General features: G+C 46.5%; 1 protein-coding gene across 2 annotated transcripts in view; it reads left to right on the forward strand.

Annotated features, from left to right (window-relative positions):
* Positions 1 to 620: 620 nt before the first annotated feature.
* Positions 621 to 27,878, forward strand: part of PRDM11 (PR/SET domain 11) — a 42,186-nt gene continuing 14,928 nt past the window's right edge. Inside the window, exons 1-6 of one of the 2 annotated variants that reach the window (XM_066552602.1) lie at positions 621 to 725; positions 18,190 to 18,308; positions 18,687 to 18,790; positions 19,673 to 19,935; positions 20,739 to 20,806; positions 26,049 to 26,464. In XM_066552602.1, coding sequence (XP_066408699.1) covers positions 18,193 to 18,308; positions 18,687 to 18,790; positions 19,673 to 19,935; positions 20,739 to 20,806; positions 26,049 to 26,464 — 967 coding nt within the window. In that variant the 5' untranslated portion in view covers positions 621 to 725; positions 18,190 to 18,192. The remainder of the gene's footprint in view (positions 726 to 18,189; positions 18,309 to 18,686; positions 18,791 to 19,672; positions 19,936 to 20,738; positions 20,807 to 26,048; positions 26,465 to 27,878) is intronic. The other variant, XM_066552603.1, reaches the window with a different exon arrangement.

Consider the following 27,878-nt stretch of genomic DNA (forward strand, 5'->3'; position numbering starts at 1 on the left):
CGGCGGCAGGTGGTGGCCGCGGCAGCGCCCGGGGGTAGCCCGGCGGCTCCGCCGGGACGGGCCCCCTCGGTCGGCGGCTCCCCCCTCACGGTGCCCGCGGGCCGTCCGGACGGGTTTTGTCCTCCACAGCCCCCCCGAGCCCCCGGCCGGCCGCGGGCGCTGATCGCCGGCGGCTCCGCGCGGAACTCGCAGGCTCCGGAGCAGGAGGTGGGAACCGCGGGCGGCTTGGGCTTGCTCGGCTTCTTCTGCGTTTGTTTTTTGGTGCTTTTCCCCCCCCCTAGCTGTATGCGGCTTTTGGGGTTTGTTTTTTGTTATTTTTTCCCCTCCTCTTTTCCCACCGCGGGTATTTGGAAAGAAAGCGGGAATGCCGCGGCCCCGGGAGGGCCCCGGGAGAGCCTCGGCGGGCCGGGCCGGGCCGGACCGGGCGGGCCGGCGGCGCCTCCCCCCGGTTCGGGGGGTCCCCGGGCTCGGCCCCCGAACGCCCCTCTCTTCCGTTCTCCATGTCATTTCCTGTGCTAATAAGATGGTGGTCACGGCCGGGAGGGAGGGAGCCGCCGCTGCCGCCTCCGCCGAGCCCGGCCCGGCCCCGGGACCCGTCCTCGCCTGGGACTAGCCAGCGGGGCCGGCGGGGTGGGAGGGCGCAGCCAGCCGGGCTCCCCCCGCCCCTCCCGGGCGGAGCGGGCCCCCCGACGCCGAGGCGGGCTCCCCGCGCCCGCAGTGCCGAGGTGAGTCAGCCTCGCTGGTAGCCAAGGTGGCCACGAAAATGGCTGCGGAGCGCGGGGGGAAAACCCGTCCCAGCCCGGGGGGGAGGTCCGGCCGAGGGGTGCCTGCAGCGGGTGGGGCGGTGGCGAAGACCCGCGGGCACAGGTATCGCCCCCCCCTTCCCCGCCCGCCCCGCTTTTCCCCCTCGGGGCGGGCTGCGCGGGGCCCGGCCCGGCCCAGCCCGTCCCCGCCGCTCCCGCCGCGCCGCTCCCGCCCGCGCCGCGGCTGCGCCCGCCCGGCCCCCCCGCCCCGCCCGCGGCCGCTAGCGGGGCCGCGACTGACGCGGCCGGCGGCCAATGGGCGGCGGAGGCGGGCGGGCGCGCGCCACATTGGAACGCGGGGGCGGGGCGCTCCCGGGCGGCGGCGGCCGCGGGGCACGGGCACGGGCACATCCCCGGGGACACGGGCACCCCGACTGCGGGACACGGACACAGCCCCGGGGACACGGGCACCCCGACTGCGGGACACGGACACAGCCCCGGGGACACGGGCACCCCGACTGCGGGGCACGGGCACAGCCCCGGGGACACGGGCACCCCGACTGCGGGACACGGGCACAGCCCCGGGGACACGGGCACCCCGACTGCAGGACACGGGCACAGCCCCGGGGACACGGCTACCCCCGCCGTGGGACACGGGCACGGCCCTTGCGGCATCGCTCGCGCCCCGTGCGCAGAGCTCGGGCAAAGCTGCCCTTACACCGCTCAGCCGGGACGCTCTCTTAACTCGCGCAGAAAAACTCCAGATGCACCTTCTTGAGCCTTCTTCCTTCTGTGGGTTTGGGGTTTTTTTTAAAGTTACAGAATTTCTCAAGTTTCTGCAAATGGTGCTATAGCGCTTATATTTCAGAGGGAAATGGAAGATGCCTCCAGAGTCCCCTTTTCAGATCCTTAAAAAAAAAAAACTGGCCTGTGGGCAAAACTGTTGGCTCACTGTTGCTTCCTCTTTTTCCTGTGATAAATGCCTCTCATTAGTGGGAGGAGAACTGGCAGAACCAGCTTAAAAAAACACCAGCCTAACTGTAAGATAGGATTGTTTTCCAGCACTGGAGGTGTGTGCAGCGGTTTGTTGAGCAGCAAAGGAGCCCCAGCCCGAAATATCCAGCAGCCCCCTGGATCCAGTCCTGCCAGCAAGGTTTAACTCCCTGTGAGACTGGCAGAGCACAAGGTCACTGCCTGGGTTGGGCTTCACAGCCCCTAAATTTCCGTTTGTCTAATGACCCAGATTATAAGCAGTGAAAGTGGAAAGGGAAACCAGTCTCTGGACGTTAATGAATTGTGTATAAACCGCTTTTGCTTTTCAAGTGCAAGCTGCAGTCAGAAACAAAGGTATTGAGATGATGGGTGTTTGCTTCTTGCAAGGGGTGCTTTTGGACCAAAGGTGCTCCTGCTCTAGAAGGAATGGTTTAGCACAGGGCTGAGTGGTGTGGAGCTCTTGAAATACATGCAGCCTGCAAAGAACTCAAATGTTGATGTGGCCAAGGACTGTGTTGGCAAAGGAGGGATTGGCTACTGGAACCACTCACCAGGGAGGATTTGAGGTAGCCATGGGAGAGGCCAAAGTTTGGCTCTTGGCTAAATGCTGAGTTGACTGATCTCACTGTGGCATGGAGCAGTAGGACCAGGACACGTTGTTTTTCTCTCCTGCCCAGGAGTCATGTCAAAGGCTGCTGCTCCTTCCCCAGCTGTTTGTGGAGCATGAAGGAGGTCCTGAGGCTCCTGACTCGGTGCTGGCTTTGGTGCGGACTTTCTGGTTTTGGGATACTGGCCTGTTGTTTCTCTGCCATCTCTGTGGACCATGCATGAAGCATGGTGCGTTCTGGTGCAGTTTGTGGGGGATTCTCAATGTCAGCCTTATTGCTCACTGATACACTGATAGCAATTACTTGCACTTTTTTAACAAGTAAAGGTTATTGTGAGGATAGTACCTGTTTTTAAATAATGGGGGCGAAAGCAAGGACTTCTTTAAAACCTGGTATTTTATGAACTGATACAAGGTCCATCTTACTGGGATGGGCTGGGGGTAGCTTGTTTCTCGTATTCCTTGCTGGAAAGTGATGGAACTGCTTGAAATCAGTAGGAGCGATGTAAAGGTTGTGAACACTGCATGAGGAGCCTGAAGCAGGAGGGCTCCTGCGTTGCAGCAGGCTGGCTTTGTGATCCGGGGGATACAGGCATTGTGGGGAGTGAAGTTGCCACTCTGAGTCAGGAAACAAAGTGTCTATATCAATGAGAAATACAACAAGCCCGGGCAAGAGAGGTGTTTGGTCCTTTTATGGAGAGTGCCATGTACACGTTATCTTTCTGTGGTTTTTTTTTTTTTTTTAATATTCTTTTTTCTTTTCGTTTCTCATGTTGGTTAATTCCCAAATGGAGTGTTGGGTTTTAAGGTTGTTTTTTTTTCACATGTCCATTTATGCAAGAGAAGTATATGCTTTTACCTAACTCTTTATTTTTAAAGTTGCTGTTAGCAGGGCCTGTCCCTTGGTGCTACTAAACTATTCCCAGAGCTCTTAAAATGCTGCCTAATATTTGTGACATTTTGGGATAGCATATTTAAAATCATTACTGCCAATCCAGTGGTGTTGGGTGTGAAGATTTGCATGGAGAAACTAAATGTAGTCCCAAAGAAAGAATGGTTTGCGTTTGTTTTTTTGTTTGATAACAAAATAGTAATGGTATAGTTTAACTTGGGGACTTTCAGAACAAAGAGATAAGGTACTAAAACTTGATCTGAGGACTGGACCAGTAAAAAGTAGTGAGTGTTGTTTCCAGTGGAGTGAGTGCAGGTGGGAACTTCTGATGCTTCCTCTGCACTGGGAATATGTGTCCCTGAGATCTGTGATTTTCCTAAGTAAAGCAAAAACAAGCAAATATCACTTTTATTCTTCAGTTTGCATTGCAGCTTTCTGGCATTTTAAGAAATCTGGAGTCAGCTGGATACGCATCAGGGTTTGCTTGATTGCATCAGTGCTGAGTTGTCTGATCTGTTCTCTCACCTGAGCACAGACCCTTCAGACCCCGGGGCTGGGAGCTGCTTGAGGCACAGGCATAGCCAGTGAAGGGCAGTCAGCATGTGCAGTATCAATCTGCCACTTGCTCAATTCTGCTGGCATTGAGCAAGTGGCAGATTTCCTGCTGGCCTGCAAGTGGGCTGCCCTGGTGTGGGATGCTGGCTTTACTGCTTCACATTTCACCCCTTGTCATGCTCGTGGCGTTTCTCATTGTAATCATGGCTGTACAGCGCTCCTGCCTGAGGCTCACTCGTAGCGGGTGAAGTTTCTAGGAGCAGAGCTCTTGTGCAGCTGCAGACAATTCTAGTGTCTCCTCTTGCACTGATGCCTCTGCAGTAGTGGAGTAAAGAAGGCTTTAATTTCACAGGGTTTTCTGTTCTCCCTGTGACCTCTTCTCTGCTACCAAAGGTGTTTTTAAATAAAGTCTCTAGAGAAATGTTCCTTCTAAAGCTACACAGTAAAATGTGGCTTTTCAGGAATTCCTGCTAGTTAAACTTGTCTGTGCAAGTGGATTCCAATAGCAAGTCCAACCACCCTAAGAAAAGCAGAGGACAAGGTGAGAGGTTCATGCAGTCCTGTATGGCATCTTAGGAAAGAAGATGAGGGAAAAGTGCTTTGGAAGGGGAAAACTTTTGCAGGTACAGGAGGCCAAAGAGCAGTGGAAAATAGAGCAATCCTGTGGTGTATTTGAAAAGTAGAGGTAACCAAGGTGGATGGAGAGGAAACCTGATGAGGAGAGCAGCACAAGTATCCCATGCTGGAGAAGTTTTTCTTTTTAATGCCCACCACATGAGGGACAATACTGATAGAAAATCGGGGAGAATTGAGAGTAAAAAAGCAGAGATTAAGGGGAACATTTTGACTTGGCAACTAGAATGACATTTTCCATTTGGTTTTTTAGATGTCTGGTCACTGTCCTCTGCACCTAGGCTTTGAAGTTCAGCTAGAATTGAAGGTGGTGGTACTGGCACAGGCATTTTTCCAACTTCCATCCCAAGCTCTTCACATAACTGCAAGAACATATGTTTTCGCAGAGACAGTCAAACAATTCCAAATATTGACACTTAAAGCTTTGCTGTTGTGTTTCTTGGTCATGGCTCCATTTGTGGGGGCAGGATAATTGTATCCCTCAGAGCTGTTGCTGAAAGGGCAATTCTCTCTGCAAGGCTGGGAGGCAGTACTCAGGCTCTGAACAGTTCCTCTGCAGTCAGAAGGTAAAAGCATTATAGATATAATTTATGATTTAAGCTGCAGAAACTGGCAGCCTCCAGCAGTCAATCAGTAATGTGTACTGCAGAACTGTTTCAATGCAGTCCCTCGCTCATGGACAGCCGTCAGTAAGGGGCCCATCAGAAGGGTCTGTCATAAGCCAAGTAGTCCAATTTGAGCATGCTCTGATAAATGGATTCCTTTCTCTAGCCCCTTTCTTCTCCCTTCCTCAGGCTTTGGCTTTTCAGCAAGGCTGGTTTTCCTTCACCTGTAGTGACTTGTCCAAGAGGAGCGGCTGCTGTTCTAAAGCCTGGGCATCAAGCCCTGCTGGGGCTGCCACTCCCAGCACTTGCCTTGCTGCCTGTGCTGCTGTCAGCTGGGGCTGGTTTCTGCCCATGGAAACCTGGCTATGGGTAGTGAGCGAGATGTATAAGGACAGAGTGGTAAAAGTTCATGGGAGGTGATGTGGGGGATTAACTCAAGGAGCAGCTCTAGGGTTGCTGTAATTAGCTTCCCTGAGAGCCAGCAGTGCTCCTGCCTTGCGCAGTGGGAGCTGAAGCACTGAGCATCCTGTGCTGGTCCCCCAGCCAGGTCATCTCTGTGGGCTACAGGCACTGGTTCCAGGCTCCTGACTATGGATCAGGGCATCTAGGACACACAACTCCAGTGGTCCTCCACTAACACCCTTTCAGAGTGTTTCAGAGTGTTGAAGGCTGCTAATTGGAGTTGGTATTGGTCAGGACCATCTGTCATTTGCAGGCTGATAATCAATATGAAATATTTTCTAGTGCTTTCCTCTTTTAGTACAATGAAACTTTATTTTAAAAATGTATCATATAAACTGCATCATAATATTCTGGGTGGAGTTAAATGTGTACCTTCAACTGCAGACTTGAAACTAAGTGTTCACAGCCATCTTCCTTGAAAGACATCTCAAGTTTGACCCAGTATGTTCCGCTTTACACCTTTCATTTGTATAAACCTTGATTTCCTCATGTCTATGTATATCAAGGGGATTTGCTGTTGTTTGGGTTTTTTAATTTGTTTTCTTCTGATGCTGCTGGGGTATTTCATGTGGTCTGCTCTTTCTTTGACTTGGAGACTCCTTGCTTGGAAATGCTAATGAGAATGCTAAATACACCACAGTTTGCAGAGTACAGTCCTCTTATCAATTCAGGGGAAATTAATGAAAACACTTGGAAACTGACTGAGGAAAAAATCCATACTGATGACACAGAAGCATGCTTTTATGAGCAATAAAATATATTCTATAGTTGTCATGTTTCACACCTAGGCTTGCCGATTATCTTTTCCAAGATCAAATTAGTTCAATCAGCTTTTGAAGACTAGAAGCTTTTAAATTACTATTTTTCTCTTCCCTTTGTGATTGTAAAGACAACATTATTATGAATGGTATGTTTGTAAGTTGCTTTTTTCCTAGAAAATTCTACCACACGTTACCAGTGGGGCCGGCCACTATGGGGGTGTAGGGGTGCCTGGCCCTCAGCGCAAAGTCCCAGCAGCTAATGCTGCATTGCTTTGTAAAGGTGGTAGCTCCAGAACAGCAGATCCACTTATTGCATCTCCTCGATGTGCTGAGACAGATGCTAATGTGTCCTCTCTAGCTGTAATGGAGTTAACTAGTGATTGGCTGGGTGGTTTTATTAACCAGCTCTCATTACTAGTCAGGTGTTGAGATGTTGCTTTTGAATTCTTGTAGGATAGTTGGTGAATGTTTGTAGTCCCTTAGTGACTTGCACACGTGAAGTCATTCTGACATGCTTCCTCTGCTTTTTGGACTGGAATTGAATGAGTTCTTGGACTCTTTCCGTGCTTCTGCTAATCAGTGTTTTAAAAATGTCTGTAGTGTAAAGGACAGGTATTTCTGTGCAATCCACTACCTTTATGTAGAAGACTGCACGTATAGACCAGAAGGCTTGGCCCCTGCTGAAATGTTTTTCTAGTTAGCTGTGTTAGGATATGCACGGTCTAAACACCCCTCTCTCTGTATGGAAGGGAATGTGCAGATCAAATTGTGGTGGTGGTGAATTCAGCACACGGATATCTGGTTTCTTGGCAGATCTGACGCTGGGAGTATCTGGGCTGCTGCCTGCCCCAAGGAAAAGGGGGTCGGTGTGACCCATGCTCAACCACGGCTCATCCAAGCCATGTAACATGAGTCCCTAACCTGTAGACAGATTTACCAGCTCTGAATAATGTCTGTTGTGCTGTGAGATCTTATCTTCCTAATGGCCTGCAAGAGGGTACAAATGAGGAGAAATAAATACTGCTCTTGCTTTTGCTTCCTCTGCATTTTGTGGAACAGTTGATGTGTTCTCATTTTGCCTGCTGTGTTTGTTAGTGCTCTTAAAGGACTGGGCTAGTTGGTCAGAATTTTGGGAACAAGTGAAAGTAAGATCTGCTCCTACCTTTTCATTTTCTCCCACATACTCTTTCCCTATTTGCTGAACAAGTAAAAAGAAAGGAGCTGCCTGTTGTGTCCTGAAGTCTAAAAAGAGTGAAACCACTGTAACAAGCACAGAAGAACTGTCCTGTAACATCCTTCCACAGAAGCAGGCACCAACTAGATAAATGGTGCCAAAGCAGGATTTTAGCTTCATTTTATATCTGTACTCATAGGTCCCAATGGAATGGGGATTCCCCTGCGCCTGAAACTGCCTGCCTAGAGGTATTGGTGCTCCAGAGGCTTTACAATTTTACCTTTGATTCCTGAAGCTTTTGAGTTGGGTGGTGAGAGGGGGCATTGTCCAATAACCAGCTGCCTTCTGGAAGTCCAGAGGTCTCTTGTAGGAGTGGAAGTTTCTCATCAGCCTTTGGGGTAAAGAGCTTTGGGTTGTGATTTGTAAGTAATAGTATGCTCAAGAAACTTTCTGTCATGTGACTGTATCAAGAGTGAAATCATGTTTTGTGATTCCTGACAGAATTTAGCAGCAGTCTTATAAAAAAATCACTGGTGTATTGTAAAGGCAGACCAGCACTTGGTTGTTGCTGCTGAGTGGGTTGTTGGTTTTGTGCAGGAAAAAGGAGCTCTGGCAAAATGCGCTGAATTTTCTGAGTTGCTGGGACAGTTAGATTTTAGTGGATAGCTTGTCCATGGCTCACAGACGTGTGTGCAAGCCTGTCCATCCATTTGGTCTTCTGACACCACTAAACATTCTACCAGTGGAAGAAAGAGACAGCATACTGCAGGTAATCTTTCTTTCTAAAAGAAAGGAAAAGGAAAAGCTGGAACTTCTGGGAAAGTGTTGAGTGAAAGGCCATCTTGTTAGAAGATGGATGTGCTTTCAGAGGGGCTAATTTCGACACTAAGGAAATATATGTAGAGCTGATTGCTGGCCAGGTGCCAGTGACTGAAGGGCACCAGAGGCTGAAATGCCAGGTAGCGCTGGCACTTCAGCCCATGACGGTTGGGTTGCATGAATTATCCCTCTGCCTTCCAGCTAATTTTATCCTGTTGATTTTTCATGAATCATTTCCCATCTCTGTGGGTTAGAAATTAAAGTGGAAGTTTGCTAGCCAGAATAGCCACATCTGCTATTTAGAAACTAATGTCTGGGGTTTGTTTCCTGCCCACCCCCACACCTTCCCTTTCCCTTTTTACCTCCATCATTGTTGAAATACATGAATCACTAGTGTTGCTCATCTACAACAATTTTTAGGCTGACCAGCCTGCGCAGGTGCAGGGGTCTTCTGGGTGCATGTGACCTCCCTGTGGGCAGTGGGGTGGCAGGCAGATGCTCAGTGCTATGTGGCAGGGTCCCAGGTGCACAGTGATGCTGGCAGGACCTCACCAGGGCATTTTGAATTTCCTACATGTGCTTTATAAAATATTAAAGACACTCCAGTGTCTTTTCCCTCTCCCAGCACAGCAGAAGAGCAGGAGTGTGACAGTGGCCCAGCCTGTTATGTGCCTACCAAACACTTCCTCTCTCCAGCTTTTTTGTCTGTCCATGAATGAGAGTAAAAGGTCGTTTGGGCAGTAAATTCACATCTCTGCTTCCCCTTGTTGAACTGTGTGCCCTTGAGTGACAGCTGGGCCAGCAGCAAGGGAAGGATAAGTTCATTATTCAGAAGTTGAGGGCTACAAGTATTCAGAAGTTGAGGGCTCCACATGGGAGTTGCATTGCATGGGGTCCTGTTGGTGAGCAGTTTTGCTGGCAGCTGTGCTAAGGAAAAAAGCACGTTCCCTTGAAGTACAGTGAGCACTAGATGAGTGAGAGGAGGTCTCTCTCTAGCTTGCTCATGTTCACTTCTAATGAGTCTTGGTGGATCGCAGCAAATACAGGAGACTGAATGAGTGATTGTGTTGGGACAGTTTTGAAAATTGCCAAGTGGATAGCCTAGGAAAATAAAAGCTGGGTAGCATGCACCAATCCTGGGAAAATATAAAGTTATTTATGCCTGAAAATTGGTGTCAGGGAAAGTGTTGTGTACTTCTTAAAAAGGTTTGATTTTGTTCTTGGAGAAGTTTACTGTTGGTTTAAAGATACGTCTCTATGTAATTTTATATGTATGTAATTTATATGTAATTTAAAAAAATCTATGTGATATATATAAAAAAATATATGTGACATATAAAAAAAATGTGATATATATAATTACATATAAAGGGCAGCTAATTCAGTGTGTGAGAACCCAATTAATATCCAATGCCAGAGAATATCAATGAAATATATGTGGCTTAGGAAGTGAAGGTAGTGACTGATAGAGAACCAGCATACAATAAATAAGCTGAAGTGGCAGTATAAACAGTAAGGGGGATGAAGGATACGCTAAGCTAAAGGACAGAACTAACACACTAATAAATCAACTGTTTGAGAATTTACTTTAAGATGAATGTAGAAAATACCTTCTCAACATCAAAAGATCATGGTTCTGGCATTGCCACCTTAGATGAGGGGAGCAAATAATCCAGCTATTTTAAGCTAGAGCTTGATCATTTTACAGAAGAGTCTCTGCAATATGATATGTGGAGGCTGTGTTTTCAAAGAAGTAGAGTTGATGACCCTTCTCTTCAGATAAGGGGAAGGGAGAAGCCAGTTCTGCCTGACACTTACTCAGTGATGCAGAAGACATGACTCATCACTGGCAAACTGGGTAGATGAAACATGTTTGGTGAATTGTAGCTGTTGATAGGGGCAGGACAGTGTAATGCAGTTTGTTTGGTAAATGAGATTATTGAAACCAAGTATTTTCACGCAGACGAGTGGAGATTTATGAACCTGGAAAGGCATGTCCTGAACGTGATCTGTGAAGGGAGGCTGTGTCCTGAGCAGTCCCATGTGAGAACATGAGGGTTAGAATGGGCAGGCGGCCCTGGGGAGCTTTCTGTGCCAGGTACTAGCAGGAAAAGACAGCCATGATTTCAGACACAAGCAGGGTGGTAATGAATCAGAGTAAGGAGGTAGTTTTACATCTGTAAACTTCATATTTACTTCAGAATCAGTATTACATCAGCGTGGCTTTCTAGTGCCAGCATCTTGAAGTAATACAGAGAAAATTGGAAGAGTTACACAGAGGAATGATACAAATTGTTGGAAAGCTAAGAAGATAGTGCATGGCTACATATCCAGGGCTCTGCTCTGTATGTGGTTTTATTCAGTCCTTATCACTATTGCTATCCAAACACCTTTCAGTAGTGCCTTAAGGAAGAAGGCTTACAGCTGCCACTTAGTTGTACTCTTATTCTGTCCTTAGGGAGAAAAATGGTAAAATAACATCTAGTTTTAGTACTGGGGCTTTGTGTCTGTTTGTTTTAACTTTATAAATGTAGGTATATATTTATGTTGAAGCCAGAGGCAAAGAAGTGCAACTGGTGGTTCTGACCAAAGATGGTGAGGTTTATTACAGCCATTAACCTGGGAAGCAATTCTTTCCAGTTGCTCAAAGCAGTGTCCCAGCATGCTGGGTATTTCACCCTTTCCCATCAGGTTCCAGGGCCCTTTGGAAGAACTCTTGCCTGGTGCCCAGAACTAAAAAGAATCACATATGACTTGTCTGTGATGGGGATTAACAACTGAGATAAACTCATGGAACGTTGGCTTCTCTTCCTCTTGCTAGTCTCACATGGAGATTTTGTCCTTTTTGAGGGCTAAAAGGAAAGGAGTGGGACTTAAGGGGTGTCAGTCAGATTGTCCTAATTCTCATTTCTATCCTAAAACTGTGATTCTGTGAGATCAATGCAGGGAGCTGAGTACAGGAAAAATGAGATGTTTCCATGTATTTTAAAAATGCAAGTCACTTATGTATTCTTTCAACTGCAGTGAGTACCTGCCTTGGTTCTGTGGCAGGTTGCACTGTTGCACTGTTTCAGAGGCTTTTAGGCTGCATGGGGGCTTTACATTGTCAGCATCCTGCTTGTTTGAGTCCTTACTCAATACTTAACACGGAGAAGTTGCATCAAGTAATACCTGCTTTGCATAGGCTGTGCTGATCCATGACAGTGCATGGACCAGCTCATGGATCCTTTTCTTACTCTCTCTGAGATAAACAAAGAGCAAATGCTCTGAGACCACAACACAGAATTTTGTGACAAATCTTGTAAAGTTATCAGTATGTTCCATCTTCACTAGAAGCCATCATAAAACAAACTTAAGATTGGTTCAGGGGTTATTTCAGAGGTTTTCTGTCTTCTTCCCCCTCTGAAATGTGTCTGTCATGAAGCAGATCATGGAGGGTTTTGATACCATCTTTTGGCCATGAATCATGTAAGAGCGACAGTGTGAACTCATCTCACATCCATTAGAGACTACAGGAGGAGTTCCAGGTTGGCAAACCAGAATTTCCCTCTTCCCAGCTTATCTGCAGTAAGGATGGCAGTGGGAATTTGGTGTTGTGGCACCCCATTCTGTTTGTCATGTCAGTTGCTGGTCTTGGGCAAGTTAAAACCAGTGGAAATTCTCAACCTTCCCTGCTGTATAGCAGGTTTAGGTTTTGTTGTTTTGAAGCTTACTCTCCAAGCTTCTTCAGAAAGCTGCAGAAAAACTGCTGGCGTTTCCAGGTATCTTTGTTGTAGTCCTGACCTTCTTCAAGTGTTTTCAGAATTTGAAACTCAAACAAAATATTTCATACTTCTGGTAAATTTATGGCTTCTGAGTGTAGTGGAGTAATTGATAATGAGTTAAACAAGTCCTGGTCACAGCCCATGGCTGCTCAAATCCTACATCATGGGTGACCTATAATTTTCACTAATTAAGTTTGAATTTGTGACTGCTTCAGCTTGTTGTCAGATGTGCAGGCTGCATTCAGCCTTGCTCTGTGGCCATCAGAGAAGAGCCCTGGCCTTGCAGCAGGCTGGCGGACAGGTCATGGGGTCTTGCCCTGCTGCCACCAACCTTTGCTGTGCCAGGACACTGCTCCCCTGCACCCCCGGGTGGAGGACAGCCTCACCCACAAAAATGTTGTAATTTTGTGGGGAAAGTGCTGTGGCAATCATCTAGGCAAAACCAATTTTCCCAGTGGAGCATTGGCTTGTATCTGTCTGTGGACAGTGGTCATCCTCTGAGCAAGCTGGTTCTCCCTCTTACTTTGTGGGATCTTTGATCTTTCAGAGTTTGTGCTGGCTGTAAGCATGAACTGCATGGCCAGCTGGTACTTCATAAAGTGACTTGAAGTGGTTGGCATGGCTGAGGACCTTGGTAAGGGCATTCACCTCCAGGAGAACAGTCAGCCGGGTCTTCCGTGGCTGTATGGGGGGCAGCTCAGAGCCTTGAATGCTGTGCTTTATTCCCTGTTCTCAGCTTGTCAGTAGCTGACTGTTCTGGATTACTATTTCTGGCAATAATATGCGACTGTAGAAAAAGCATACGAACTCGTGTCCATTTTTCACCATGGGCCTTTAAAATGTGGTACTAGCTATGCAAGATCTGCCTTAAAAGAAGAGGAGATGACCTCCAGAAGGTCAGCAGTGAGAAGTTGAGTGAAGGAGCTGTGTGCTGAGGAGGGGATGGATTCCTATATGGCTGTTTCACATGAAAGAATGTCCCAGTCTGGGAAACCTGCCAGTAAAATGTAAAATTAAAGCTCTGTTTTGGAGGCTGATCCATGCAGATAAGAGCCTGTGACTGTTAACTAATAACTACAAGAGTGGCAGTGATAAAGGCAGCATACTTGAGGACAGGAATTCACAGGTTTGTTCATGCTTAACCCCATTTGGAGGTTTTGTCCTGCATTGGAGATTAATAGCTCAGATGTTCTTGTGTTTTCTACTTCCCTGATTTTGTGCAATATGGCAGAGCCACTGGAGATCTTAATGTGTGTCATCCAGAAACATGCCTGCTTTGTAAAGAAAACAGGAGGGGTTATGTGGCACTGCCTGTGAACCCAGGGGTGATCCAGGGGTGCCTCTTGGGATTTGTAGCAGTCACACTGGTGTCCTGTATTTGCCAAGGACCACTGTGCACAACTGCCTTTGCTATCCAAAGCACTTGATGTTGTGTGTAGACAGCCCCTGGGTCATCACAGCATCTCTCTGAGCAGGGATTGATTGGCCTTACTGACATGCTGCTAGGATGTTGCTGTAGGCTGTGTGCCCACTGAACGTTGGGAAGGCTAAATGTCCTGGTAGGCACAGGGCCATGCACAGGTGAGGCCAAATACGCCCTGGGAATACCCTCAGCAGTAACCAAGGAGCCTGCTGTTCTTGCGCTTACATGGCGCTTCTCCACATCATCTGAAATCTTCAGAGGCTCTTCACATATAGGTGCTAGAACAAACACAGTTATAAAAAATGCCAAGAAAACCCCAAAACAATGGAGTGGAGGGAGTGAAAACTGCAGAATGTGAACTAGACTCTTACAGCTGTAGAAAGCTAAAGGGGGTGGAGAAATGACAATAAAGATAAACTAATGAGCAGTGAAATTGAGAAAAATTAAACACCACATTGAATACATCAGAAGCTAAGAGTCCTAAAAGCACGGTCATCTGCTGAGGTCTGGAACTGGAGAAATGTCATATTTTTTCTCCTGGAAGAAAAGCTAGAAGGTGTTACCAGTTACAGCAGCAGTGTAATGCTCTGTGTTGTAGCAGTGGCTTGGGAAATTAGCAAATAGCAGCTATTACAGCAGTATATTTTAAAGTTTGCTATTCTGGCTTACTTGCGTCCAGGGATTTTAAAAGGCTTGGCTGAGCAGTGCTTTCTGAGCCATAAATGCTAATTTTAAAATAATTAAAAAAAAATAAATGAAAGCATGTATAATGAGTTAGACTTTAAAAAAATGTTGTCTGTTACTCTTAAGCAAGTAGGCCAATGTTAAGTTTAACTGGGCAAATTAAACTAGGCTAACTGCAGTCTGATGTTCACTTCCAGTAAAATAACGTAACAGCTGATATGGATCAGATTGGTCATGAGTTAAGGGGCATTAATTGTAATAGTCAGTCTGTACAGGTTTTTTTTTAATAGTTCTTTTCTAACCTAATATGATTTTCTGGTGTTGGTATAATTTTAGTAAAGGTAAAACTGTTGGTAAGTCTGGCATGTTTAATGCACTGAAATTGTGCAACGAGTCACGGGAATAAATAGGTGGGATGATTCATTGTGTCACACACGCACTGGAGTGAGGCCAGAGGAGGGAGGGCCATGAAGATGATCGGAGGGCTGGAGCACCCCTCCTGTGAAGACAGGCTTAGAGACTTGGGATTGTTCAGCCTGGAGAAGAGAAGGCTCCAGGGAGACCTGATTGCTGCCTTTCAGTACTTGAAGGGAACTTTTAAGAAAGCTAGGGACAGACTGACTGGGCTTCTGGCAGTAGTACAAGGGGGAATGGAATGGCTTTAAACTGAAAGAGGGTAGATTTAGATTAGATATTAGAAAAAAGTTATTTACTGTCAGGGTGTTGTGGCACTGGAACACAGAGAAGCTGTGGCTGGCCCATCCCTGGAAATGTTCAAGGCCAAATTGGATGATACTTTGAGCAGCTTGGTCTAATGGAAGCTCTCTCTGCAGTGGTATTGGAACTAGATGATCTTTGAGGTCCCTTTCAACCCAAGCCATTCTGTGATTCAGTACATGAAAGGAAACCTGACTAAATAAAGGGTCATAGTGTGACAACAAAAGGAGCCCCATTCCTGGTAGTGTAGTAGTCTCAGCTGGGAATTTTTGGATTTTTGGTTCAACGCTAATCAAGAGGCAGAAATCAGTCTCTTCTCCCTATAAACAAGTGATAGGATGAGAGGAAATGCCTCCAGGTTGCGCCAGGGTAAGTTTAGATTGGAAATTACAAAAGAGTTATCAAGTGTTAAAACAAATTGCCCAGAGAAGTAGTTGAGTCCCCAACTCTGGGACTTATTTAAAAGACATGTAGCTATGGCACGTAGGGATATGGTTTAGTGGTGGACTTGGCAGTGCTAAGTTTATGGTTGGACTTTATGATTTTAAAGGTCGTTTTCAGCCTAAATGATTCTATGATTTAGTAGTGGACTTGGCAGAGCTAGATTTATGTTGGACATGATGATCTTAAAGGTCATTTGCAGCCTAAATGATTCTCTTGGTTCTAAGATTGTTGGTGTCCTGGGAAAAAAAAGCACAAAGTTAATTTGGATTGTGTTTGTGGGCAACATTAAATCTGAGCAAGTTACAAGTAGTGAAAAGAGGTGAGTTAGTGGTGAACTTGGGTTGTGCGTGTGTGCTGGGTGGGACAGCAAGGAGTTGTGTGAAGCAGTCACCTACTCTCAGAGCATGTGGGAGGGCTGGCAGGATGCATGGTGGCCTGGGAGCTCCTGCAGGAGCAAGGGCTCTTACAGCAGCATGGTGGTTCACTGAAAACAGAGCCCCAGCTGAAAACAGAACCCCAGCTGGGCACGGTGACCAGAAAGTAAATGCAGCACTTGGACATGAGCACGGCAATCCTGAGCAGGGGCAGGGAGGGCGTTATCTCAGTGCAAGGTGCTGCTCCTGCCAGTGTGCTGCACAGGAATGTTGCTGATAAGTAGGAGGGAGTCTAGGGAGGACCAGGAGAGGGGAAGGCTGCATAATGTGCTATACAGTAAAACACAGAGCTTCATGTGTGAAGTAAACACAGTGTTTTTTCTTCTTTTTTCCCCTTTATTTGGAGCTATGCAGTAGTTTAACCAGAGCTGAAGGAAGCACGGTGACCTTCCTTGGCAGGAGGTCAGACTGTATCATCATAGGGTTTCTCTCACTCTCTAAGACTCCATGGGGCAAGAGTGGGAAAGGAAAAGTCATTTTATCTTCAGAAACAAATATATGCATCTCTTCCTACTGAATGATTGGGGGATATGGGTGTTTTTAACTTCAGGTGTCCTGTCTGCCAGGCTTCCAACACAGGTGGTTGTTCTGACTGAGAGCATCTGCCCCACAGGCAGCATCCACCTTTCCTGTGACAGTGCCGGCCCCACAGCTAAGCAGCTCTGAGGCAGCACCTATCTCTTCTTGTCTTTAACGTTTTCCCACTCCCCAAGCTTTCTTCCTCTTCAGCTGCTTTACTGCAGACTTTGCAGAAAAGACTTTTTCTTCTCTGAGAAGGCCAGGTAGGCCCTGATTGCAGCACTGGCTGGTGAATAGGTACAGGACTGCAGAGCTTTCCTCTTGCTCCAGAGAGCGCAGACAAGGGACTCAGCCTGCCAAAATAATGAGCCCTTCTTTGGCGTTACTATCGCTTTCCTTCTGAATGGCTGTGGCAATTCTGAAAGAAAATCTGTCTTGTTTTGGACATCCTGTAAAGACTTAAAAGTGCATGTGTTTGCCTGTGTCTAGTTGTACTTATGCTGGGGCTTTGCTTTCAGACCACTGTATGAGTATTAAGTAACGCTCCTCCTTGATAAAGGCTTGATAAATGTCTTTCAGGCTGCACATTGGCATGTGAGAAGTTTGATTGGAAAAATAAATCATTTGTCCCCTGGCACAAAGCAGAGCCAGAGAGGTTGGGAATGGCATTCCTTCTTGTGGTAAATAGGGCAGAAATGCAGACCAGACTTCTGTGGTGTTCAGGCTCATACAAGCATGTGTGGAATAAGAAAAATTCCTGTCTCCAGGGGTTTGTGAACATGAATTTAGAAATGCCCTGAACCAAGCCATGATGGGGATGTGCTCTTCCACCAGATTGCCTGACAGAAGTGTTCTGCTGTGGAGGCCCCTCTGTCAGCACTGCAAGTATGCAGCATAACAGAGCATGTCATTGGGCAGTGGACGTGGAAGGGGCCATCACAGGGGATATTTGGGGAGCAGCTGTGAAATCTGTCCAATCTGGAGTGGTACCTGAGAGCAGACTGTTTGTATGCCTTAGAGGAAGTCTTAAGATGAATGCAAATGAAGAGATGAGCAGCACACTAATTTATTCCTTTTCTCAAGCTGAAATGCTCTTATGCTTAGTGGCCCTTCCAAAAATCTAAATTAAATCCATTCCAAATTATTATCACTTGGCATATGTATATTTTCTCTTCATCACCACACCACAATGGGAGGGGGAGGGAAGTGTTATTGTTTTGGAGCTTGCTGTCCTTAAACATCATTAAGTGATTGATGATTCTGTGAAGTGTCTCCTGGCTCTTGTGTTGAGCAGAGGGAGGCATTTTTACTATGGCAGCTTTGCATGTCAGAAGGGTGGTGGTGGCAGCTCAGCTCTGGCTGCTGTAAAGGAACATCACAAGCATGATTTGTGGAGTCCTAAAGGGTGCTGTAGGCACTTACCTGTTGCTCTGTTCCTCAGAGGTGTCCAGAGCACATAGAAAGCTCTGTCTGCAGGTGTGTAGTACACTGTATTCTGTTCCCAGATGGAGACTGGCATATGTAAGGTCCGTAGGCAGATCCTGTTCAATGCCCCAATCTGCATTCCTCTTTCTTGTCCTTCTGCCCCCAAAGACTTGCTCTGAGGTAGTGGTGCTCCATGTTCCCATAACGTATCACACCCATCACTCATAAATTCCATGTGCATTGGAAATCCCATGTGTGTTTTTCATGGGCTCTGTGAAGCATACTTCAGATTCTCCATGGCTCACGCTCTTCACCTGACCTGCAGGTGAACTGCTCTTCCCTCCCCAGTGCAGGAAGAGGTTTCCACGTGCACGTGTGGGTGCTCTGGTGTGTGATGGCAACTCTTGGTGCCAGGAGGGAGCCTGATCTACTGGCTGCATCCTGGCCTGGGGCAGAAGGCTGTGGTTCCTGGGGGAGCAAGGTTGTCATTTCTCAGCTGCTCATATTTCTATTCCCTTCCTTCATTCTTTTTCAGAACATGAGTGAGAACTTGAAGGACTGTTTGATCCAGACCCAGGCTTCCTTAGGGGAGATGGTGACGATAAAAACAGAGGCCTGCTCTCCACACCGGGACCAGGAGTATGGACAGCCTTGGTATGTGGCCTAGCTTTGGTCTGATGTGCTCTAACCCCTTCTCTCCACCTTCCTCCCAGCTTAAAGGTGTTTTTGAGGAATATACTTGTGCTGCTTGAAGTTATTAAAGCTCTTCCTTATGAGGTCTGCCTTTGGGTGTTTGACAGGGATGGTTGCCTACTCATGTGCACCTGCTGTAGCTGAAGCCATTTCCTGCTGTGGGCTTTAGCCTTAAGGATCTGATACAGCAGCTTTTGGCAGGATGGGTGGCAAGTTTAGTTATTTCTCTGCTACAGTGGTGGGACTGAAGGAGTTGGTCAGGCCCCATTGCTTCAGCTTCTCTCTGTTTGCAGTCCCAGCATCTTGCTAGGTTAACATCATCTGTCGTTCCCTCCTCAGCTCTGGAAGGCCTGACCCACAGTCCATGGAGATGGAACCCAAGAAACTGAAAGGGAAACGGGATGTAATCATGACCAAGAGCTTTCAGCAAGTGGATTTCTGGTGTAAGTGTCTTATGAGTGAGAGAAAAGAACCACTGCTGCTTGTGTAGACTTTGGTCTTCCCTGTCAGTTAGGGGTAGGAAGCAGGGGGAGAAAAAAAGCCAAGGACAAATTTGCATTCCTATCTGAAAAGACTGGCATGGTTGGTAGGGAAATTGTTGCACAGAAGCAGCTTGTCCCTGAAGGGGCTAGGCAGAAGTAGGGAGGTAGGAGGAAACATGAAAGCTGGAAACATTAAAATGGACATTGGAAAACTCTGAGAGTCTGGAAAACACAATGACTTGAATTCAGAAACTGCAAAGGGAGCATTGGGCAGATGACAACTGTTTCCCTCCTATTTTGGAAAGAAAACTGGTGCCATTTATGTTGGCGCACCTACAGATTATCAACTGGCAGACCTGCGTCTATGTCTGGAGACAGGACAGGTGCCTGGAATGCTGTCTCTCTCCCAAGCACAGAATGAAGGCTACATGATGAGGGCATTTGTTTTCAGGGATGCTTGTTTTAGCTGCCCTCTGGTGTGTGGGGAATCAAACCTTTTGGCTGGAGGACTTGCTGCTAAGCAGGGATGTGCAGGGAGCCCTCAGCATCTGTCTCTGCAGGTGGTGATGGGCCTTTCCACGTGTGTTCAGCCATCAGTGGCAAATGCATGCAGGGCACCAGGGCTCAGGCAGGTGCAGGTGTTGGTAGGGGAGGTGTGGGTTGGGGCAGAGCCCATGTTGAGAGGTGTGGCAGAACAAGGGAGCAGGCGGTGAAACATCTGTGTGTGTGTAGGCTGCAGTCTGGGGAGGGGACTCAGCTGGGCCAGGGAGAGGACAGGGAGCTGTCCTGAATGCTGTGCATCGTGTCTGCCATACCTAACCCCTGTTTCCTTCACATCTGCAGTCTGTGAGTCCTGCCAGGAGTACTTTGTGGATGAGTGTCCAAACCACGGCCCCCCGGTGTTTGTGTCTGACACGCCAGTGCCCGTTGGCATTCCGGACCGGGCAGCGCTGACCATCCCGCCTGGAATGGAGGTGGTTAAAGAACCCAGTGGGGAGAACGACGTGCGCTGTATGAACGAGGTGATCCCCAAAGGTCACATCTTTGGGCCCTATGAGGGGCAGATCTCTAGCCAGGACAGGTCTGCAGGATTCTTCTCGTGGCTGGTGAGTGACAAGTTTCCCCAACTAAGTGACCCCTCAGCCATGCAGTTCAGAGCTGGGGGAGTCACGGGCTTGTGGAGCCAAACCTTAGCCATCTTCTCCCTTCTCTGAAGGTCTTTCGCTGGCCACATGGGCACTACATCAGCATCAGCCTGCCATAAATATTAGTAGCTTAAGGGTATAGATAGATGATCTAGAGATTGCAGAGTTCTCTCATGAGCCCCTAGCACTCCCTCCCAGCCTGCCTGAGCAGAGGAGGTGTCCAAGAAGCCAGAAAAAAGATCCAGTCCATCAGGAACTGATCTACATGCAGATTCGAGCACCAAAACTCTTTTCCCCTCATACTACACGACTTGATTAGCATATGAGATAGAGAGATCACTGGATCAACTCATGTTAATTATGAGACTTGCAATGTAGGACTTACTTGAGTTATTAATGGGAAAAAATTGAGACCTGCTGATGTGAAATGCTCCTCACAATTTTCTGTCTGTAAAATAAATGTGTGTCTCAGCCCTGTCCCAAAAGGGAAGTTAGTATTTTTTATCCCAGGATTGTTAATGTTTTTGTCAGCTGCATCCATAGTTACAGATATTTGTACATAGAAAAATGGCTCTCAGTCAGTTCAGAGTAGCCTCCATGCATTTCAGGTCAGCAGCCTGTAGTACTGGGATAGTGGAGATTCACAGTATAGAGTTTCACACCATGACTCAAGGCTAGAACTGAAGCAGTGATTTGAGATTCATAGACCTTCTCCTGCCTGGACAAGCTGGTTGATGTGCTGCATCCATTCTCTTGTTCCACAGATCGTTGATAAGAACAACCGCTACAAATCCATTGATGGGACAGATGAAACCAAAGCAAACTGGATGAGGTGAGTCCAGTTCTCTTCTGTGTTCCCTTTTGGGACTCTGTCCTCCAGAGAGAGGCCATCAAATACTTCTTACTGTTTTGTGTGTTGGAATGCCAAACCAAAATGTCACCATCATTTTGCAAATGGTATGCTTGTACTCTTTCAGTATTTATTGTAATTAGTATCTTTGACATCAGATTCAAAGAAGGGGTCTAAAAAAAGACAAGAATGTGTATATGGAGGATTGCTATTTTCTGGAATGAGAATAAATGTTAAAGATGATCCTATTTATCCACTCTTACAAGCACTGACAGGTCTCACTCCATTTTTTTTACTAATTTTTTTCTGTTATGTTCAAGTATTTGCAAAATGCTTTGCATTGCCCCTGAGGTAACATTTGATTCTGTTTGGGTTTTTTTTCTTTTTGCCCCTACTCATTTGACAGATACTAAAAGAGGTGTTTTTTTATGCTTTCTTTCTGGGCTTCATTTGAAGCAGCTGTCGGTGCTGGCTGTGGGTTGGCAGTGCCAGCTGTCCTGTGCGAGGAGAAGGGCGAGCCGGGCGACTGGAGCTAGAGCTGAGGTGTGCGCTTGCACTCCCTCTGCTGGCGCTGCACCTCGGCAGAGCAGCCAGCAGCTGCAGCAGGGAGGGACAGTGTGTGGCCATGGGACAGCGTTTCTGGGGTTGGCAGAAATCTGCAAAACGTCGGTCACTGAGACCTCGTACGTGTGGCGAGTCACCAGAACGGGGCATTGCTGCACGGTGAGGCCCGTCAGACCAGTGCTGCTTCTGTGGGGAGCTTTGGAAGTGGTTATTATCAGGAAGGCATTTCCTGCAAGAGTAAGGCAGCGTGGGATTACCTGGTTTGTTGGCCTGGGTGTCTAGGATTTCAGTTGTCCCTCATTATGGGAATAAAAAGCATGAAGTACAGGTAAATGCAAGATTGACCTATCTGGTCCTATCTGGTTGCACCACTTTTGGCCATTTCAGTCTTCACGTGGACAGCAGCTGTTCTGACATTTATGTTCATAAAGTTCAGAAAAGGATTTCATTTTTCTGTAAGGATTCCAGCTGTTACAGTTGTTCACTGCTGGATGAGATAAAATACTAGACCAGGGTTGAGGCTGCAGTCATCACTTCAAAAAGAAGCAGTAATACATTGAAGAGGTATAAGTATGCAGACATATATCTTGAAGTAAAGTATGCAAAGTTCAAAAATCTGCATAGATTTGGATCTTTGTGATCTGCATGAGAGTGAAGCTGGGGAAAAACAGTCTTGGAAAGCAAAAATTCTATGATGAGCTCTTCTTCCTACTGCCATGAACATAAGTTTCATGTCTGGATTTAAATAGGCATTACTCGTGATGCTAACACCAAAGAGCAGATTATTCTTGCCTAAACTTGTATTTGCTATGGTTCAGTCTCAGTATGAGTGTGGTCTGGGCCATTGTGTACAGCCTTGAAAGACATGGAGGTTATGGCTTTGTGGAAAGGGGATGTTTGTGACCCCTCATGGGAAGGGTGTATCAAAGGGTCTCTGCAGGCTATACCAGTCTTACTGACCTTCTGATTTTACTCTTGAAAAGTGCTTATAACCAGTAGTATTATATGGAGTCTGACAGTTCAAGTGGCAATGGGAGTCCTCAAAAAGCCTTGATTTTGTTTGTTAGCACCTTTTAGACTAAGGTGTGCTCAATATTCTGTGCTAGAACATCACCTGACACTGAGATCACACACAGAAACCACACTTGACTTCCAGGACGCTGTAGACAGCGCTCTTTTTGTTTTTCAGATGGTGCTCTTTGCTATCACTCACAGATGGAGTGCTTTGCAAAGCAGATCTATTCACCTGCTGGGTAGGTGGGTATGGCATTGGGAGGGCAGCTTGGGCTGACTCCTCTCTCTTCTTGTAGATCTGGCTATTGTTTCTGTTGTTTATATACCACACTTGAGTCCATTTTCATGTTACCTGAGGACAATATATACACTGCAGCACTTGCTGGTTTAATTTCAAGTGCCTGTTTACCCAAGGCAGTGGATGACAGGGAGGAAGGAGTAACAAGTGCAGCAGATGGCATGGCAATGGTAACATCCTCTTGCCCTTTCCCTCATCAGTTAGGAGTTAGTCAAGACACACTCCTGATGCTGGGAGCGTGTTCTCCTAAGCTGGCTGCTGGCACATGGCTAATGCACCCTTCATCTCTATCCAGAGTAAAGCCCTGCTGTTTGCAATACTACAGGAACCTCCAACATATGCAAACATCTTCCTCTTTTTTTTTTTTTTTTTTTTTTTTTCTGGTGGCTGTTTACTGTGGATTGCAGCAAGCAAAATAAATGCTGTCTTGGACACAAACCGTAAATTGCTGCTGATGGCAGTTCTTGGGGATTCTGAAGGGTTGCAGAGGACCATCCATTTTCCTGGTAGCTTCTGAGGAAATTCTCTTACTCAGTTGCTGGTGTCCTCTAAAAATAATGGATCTGATAAAAAACCAGAAGTAATTCAGAAAGTCCAGGAAAGTCCATCTTTCTGTGTATGTATCACTTGGCCCAGAACCAGATGTAGGATAGAAACTGAATCTTCCTGTATCTCCTTGTAATGGAGGCATCTCTGATTTGATTTTCATATAATAATATAGCTTGGAAGGGAGCTCTGGTCAAGTGTTCCAGTAGCCTGCCCAAAGCAAGACCGACTTTGACTAGTAGATCTATTTAGTACAGAGCTGCTGTTTCAACTTTACAGGACCTTTTAAACATAAGCATTTAAACGACAGGCAGGGTTACTGTGACTGCCCTTGTGTTCAGGGTGAGTAAAAGCCACCAGCCTATGAACATCATTTTGTTGAACATCATAAACTGATTTCTGCTACCTTGCAGCAAGTGGAGCAAATGTTCTTATCTATTACAGAGTCAAATTTATGCAGAGCGAAGGAATCCTAAATTACTGCAGGGCTGTGATCCTCACAAAGCCCTGGGAAAAATTACGTGCTTGTTTCTTAGAGGCCAAGAAAAGTGGAGTTGATTGATATATTTGTGGGGTAATCTTAAAGTGCCTACTGTTCAGTGTGTCTTGCACTTTCAGATTAACCTGGGCTGAGGTGTGAATTCACAACCTCACAGCTGGGGCTGCTCTGGAGCTTGCTGAAACCCTCATGGCATCACCAGAGAGGTACTTGTAGATATCAGTGACTGCGTCTAGGGACATACGGCATGCTAGAGGAGAAAAGGATCCCTCTGACAGTAACACTGTCTGCATTTTTATTAGGAGGAGGTTGATGTGCCTCTTAGGAACCTAAGGTTAATTGAATTTGTGATTAAAACTGGCCAGAGCTCATGACTCGATGTGTGGCAAGTTTGCTATTGGAATATGTAAGTAAGACTGTTTTGACCCAAGTTGTGCCAGAGCATATGAGTGGAAACACTAAAATCTGAATATCCAGGCCTACTGTAAGCTGTGCTAAGTGCACTTGGTGGGATATCCTGTCTGGGGAAAACAAACAGGGCTCTAATTCCCCATTGGGGCAGCTTTGCTGGTGGCAGCAGCTGTGAGTTTGGCAGAAAAGAGGGGGCACCAGGTTTTGTGACCCTCTGTCTCCAGAGAGTGCTGTTCTGTTCTGCAAGCTCACCCCTACCCAGAGCACTTTGCAGAATACTGTTACACTTTTTCACCAGAGCAGCTTGTCAGTGGAGGTTTGTTGCCACCTCATGGAGGCACTGATGATACTGTGCAGTCATGCTTACCTGATGAGGGCATACACCAAGCCCAGTTTTGCTGAATGCCATAAAAGTCAAACTGCAAATATCCCCTTGGTCAATATTACATGTAGCCTTTTTCCTTCTTCTTGTGTTCAGCTGGGAGAACTCATTTTTCCTTTTAAGTTTGGCGAGATTTCTGTTGGGGTTTTTTGAGATTCAGGATAACAAGTGCTTTGCTGGCTCTCCATCATTTCATTCCCATCTTCTCTAAATACTCTTTCTTTCTCTCTATAAACGAAACTTCACCAAGAGAGTATCTCAAGCATTCATTTATGTTTGTTCCTGTGAAATGCCTCTGTGCACTTACGTCCCAGCTCTCTCCCTGATGTTGCCTGGATTTGAGCAGCTTCTCCCACTGGTTTTCCAGCTTTAACCAAACTGACACTTGCCCTGATCGCAGGCTGCAGTGTCAGTGAGATTGATTAAACAACAATTACAGGAATTAAAGACTAGGAAGGAACTAGAATGCCATGGGTCAGCACCTTTCTGTAGGTTCAGACAGTCTGTTTTCTCTTTCCTTATTGAATAGATCTACTGCCTTCTTTTTTTTTTTTTTTCCCAATAACAAAACATAGTTAGGACTAATGTTTTGTTTATTTTGTAGTTTTCTTTGACTGTGGCTGGAGAAATTAACATAAATCTCCTTTGGACAAAACTGCTTGTTCTCAGGATAGCTGCCTCTTTTTCTCAGTGGGCTGAGGCTACAAGTTGTTCATCTGAAGCACCAGAAACTGGACGCAGGCTCGTGTTGGTGGCAGTGACAGAAAGCCTAGCCAGGAAAATTGAGTGGGTGGCCTCATTCCTTTTGAGAACAATGGGAAATGGCAGCCATTTCTGGGTGAAACAAGAGCTTCCTGTGAAGCAGACAAATGCTGGATATAGAGTACCCCAGTGCTGAAAAAAGAGATTTTTCCTTAGGGAAAGCAAGTTGCAGAAATTGCCCACCAGTCTAGTCAAAAGTCCTACATACCGCAAAAAAAATCCAATTTGATGTAGCCTTTTCATGATATCCTGCAAGTTGTAACAGAGAAGGTGATGTAAAAATTTCTATTGCATGTTATGCCAGAACAATAAGATATGTTTCAGGCCTCTAAATTTTCTCTTAAGTTTCAAGCAGTGTCACATTAGAAGCTAATTCACCGCTCTAATTGCAAGTTCTCACGTTTTTTTTCTGTGCACAAAATGTGGCAAGTGATGTGAGGCTGAACTGAAAATCTTATGCATAAGTCAGAGCATCAGATGATGTGTAAAATTTGATTTTAACTTTAAAGCTGAGAAGGCTCCTTCACACTAGTGTTGCTTGGTATTTTTTTTTCTTAAGCTTGAAAATTGCCTTCTAAAAACAAAACAGCTTCCTTTTCCTGGTGAGAGGTTGTTGTGGGTTGGGGGAGCTGGATCCCACCAAGCTCCTCTGCCCCAGTACTGCACTGGCCAAGTGGTTGGATGCAGGGGGTTGCTTTGCGCTGATTTCCTTTTACCCAATTATGCTTTGCGGGATGTTCAACCCAAGGAACATGGCTGAACGAAAGAGGAAGCCCAAGTTTTCCAAGGAAGAACTGGACATTCTGGTCACTGAGGTGACCCGAAATGAAGCCATGCTGTTTGGGAGGGAGACAATGCGTCTATCCCATGCTGACAGGGACAAGATCTGGGAAGGTATAGCCAGGCAGATCACATCAGTCAGCCAGGTCCCCAGGTCTGTAAAAGACATTAAACACAGATGGGACGACATGAAGAGAAGGACCAAGGACAAACTGGCACTCATGCAGAGGTCCCTCTCCAGCCCCAGCAGTGTGGGGCAGCCCTCAGCCATCGTCCTGACCGCCCATGGGAGAGCCATCCAGTCGGCGCTGCATTCCTCCCACCAGAGGCACGGCCGCCGCAGGAGAGCGGATCTGGATGTGGTTGACAGCCTGACAACGAGCTGTAAGTATCACTGCCTTAACACCTCTTTGTCTCATGCTTGCATATCTCAGTTTGACACCAGAAGAGCACTGTATGTTGTGTGAGATGGCTGGGTTGTCTGTCCTTCTTCTGTGGTTGTTTTCTGCTCTGGTGGTTGTGGAGCATTGAGATGGATTGTTTCTAAGTTAAGGTCATCTTTATGTGTTTGTCTAATCTTTTCCGTACTGTCATCTGAGAGTACATAATAGATTATAAGTATGAATTAATCCTACAAGTGAGGGAGAATCTGTAGTTGAAGTATGACTGCCTCCAGTCTGTGGAAAAAGTGCTTGTAAAGGATTAGCATATCTTCACCTTGATAAAACAGCAATGCTACCAAACTGAAAGGCATCTGCCTGTTGCCTGTGGATCACTTCCAGGAGAGTTTTGGGGGTCTCAGTGATCACTGGTGTTCATTGCTGAGATTGGGCCACTAATGATTTCTCTGTAGTGGTCTGAAGGATCAGCATGAACACTGTGAAAAAGGTAGACAATAATGACTCCTTCTTCACTGGTTCTAAAGAAACTGCTGGCCCTGCTTTTGAAGTTAATCTTACACCACAATTCTCAGACACCTTCCAGTGCTAAACCACAAGCTGCTTTGTGCAGGTCCTTTCCATAATTTTGCACACAGTTTGCTTTTGTGGCGGTGCGGCTTCTTCTTTGTGAGCTTTTAGGGATACAAAGGAGAGAAAGAGATGATAGCTTCTTGGGAAGTGAGTCCACTGATACCTCATGGGTGGCACTGTCCTACCACACTAGGTCTAATCCTATATCTGAAATTGTTAGTGGGAAAGCAAGAACAAAATCTTCCAGAACTGACAAGGTGGGACTTGGTCATTCTTTGCATCTGTCTTGGAAGCCAGTTGCACTATTTCAGGGGTAAAAAGAATACAGGTTATACAAGGAAATAGTGGGCAGTTTCACCAGGTGAAACCTTGTCTCTTCTTACTCTTCACATGCCTGTACCTGTGAACTGGCACGTCACTAGATATTTATCAGACTGGTTATAGTTTTCCTGTGGCATTTTGCTTTAGTTTTGATTTTGCATCAAGTGTATTTGCCTGATTAACATAAAAAGTCTTTTGCTGCTTTGTCTGATTGCCTCGTTGTCTTAGCAATGCCAAGCCACGTAGTGGCTTTGCAGAACACACTTTGAGTGAAGCAAATACAACATCTACAGTCTTCTTAGTGCAGAGGATGTAAGAAGTGATGGGGGAGCAGGATTTTTACATGCGAAGTCTGTGTCCCTCCAAAATATTCGTGCTACCTACCTATGGGTTTGGGGAAGAGAAGTCATTGCTACTGTCTGAAATGGATTCATATTCTAGTAGTGAACAGTGCTCTGTACAGAATACCACAATAGCTTGGGTTCACCCACTCTCAGGTTTCTCAC

The sequence above is a fragment of the Molothrus aeneus genome, chromosome 6 (assembly GCF_037042795.1).
Source record: "Molothrus aeneus isolate 106 chromosome 6, BPBGC_Maene_1.0, whole genome shotgun sequence".
Lineage (NCBI taxonomy): Eukaryota > Metazoa > Chordata > Aves > Passeriformes > Icteridae > Molothrus > Molothrus aeneus.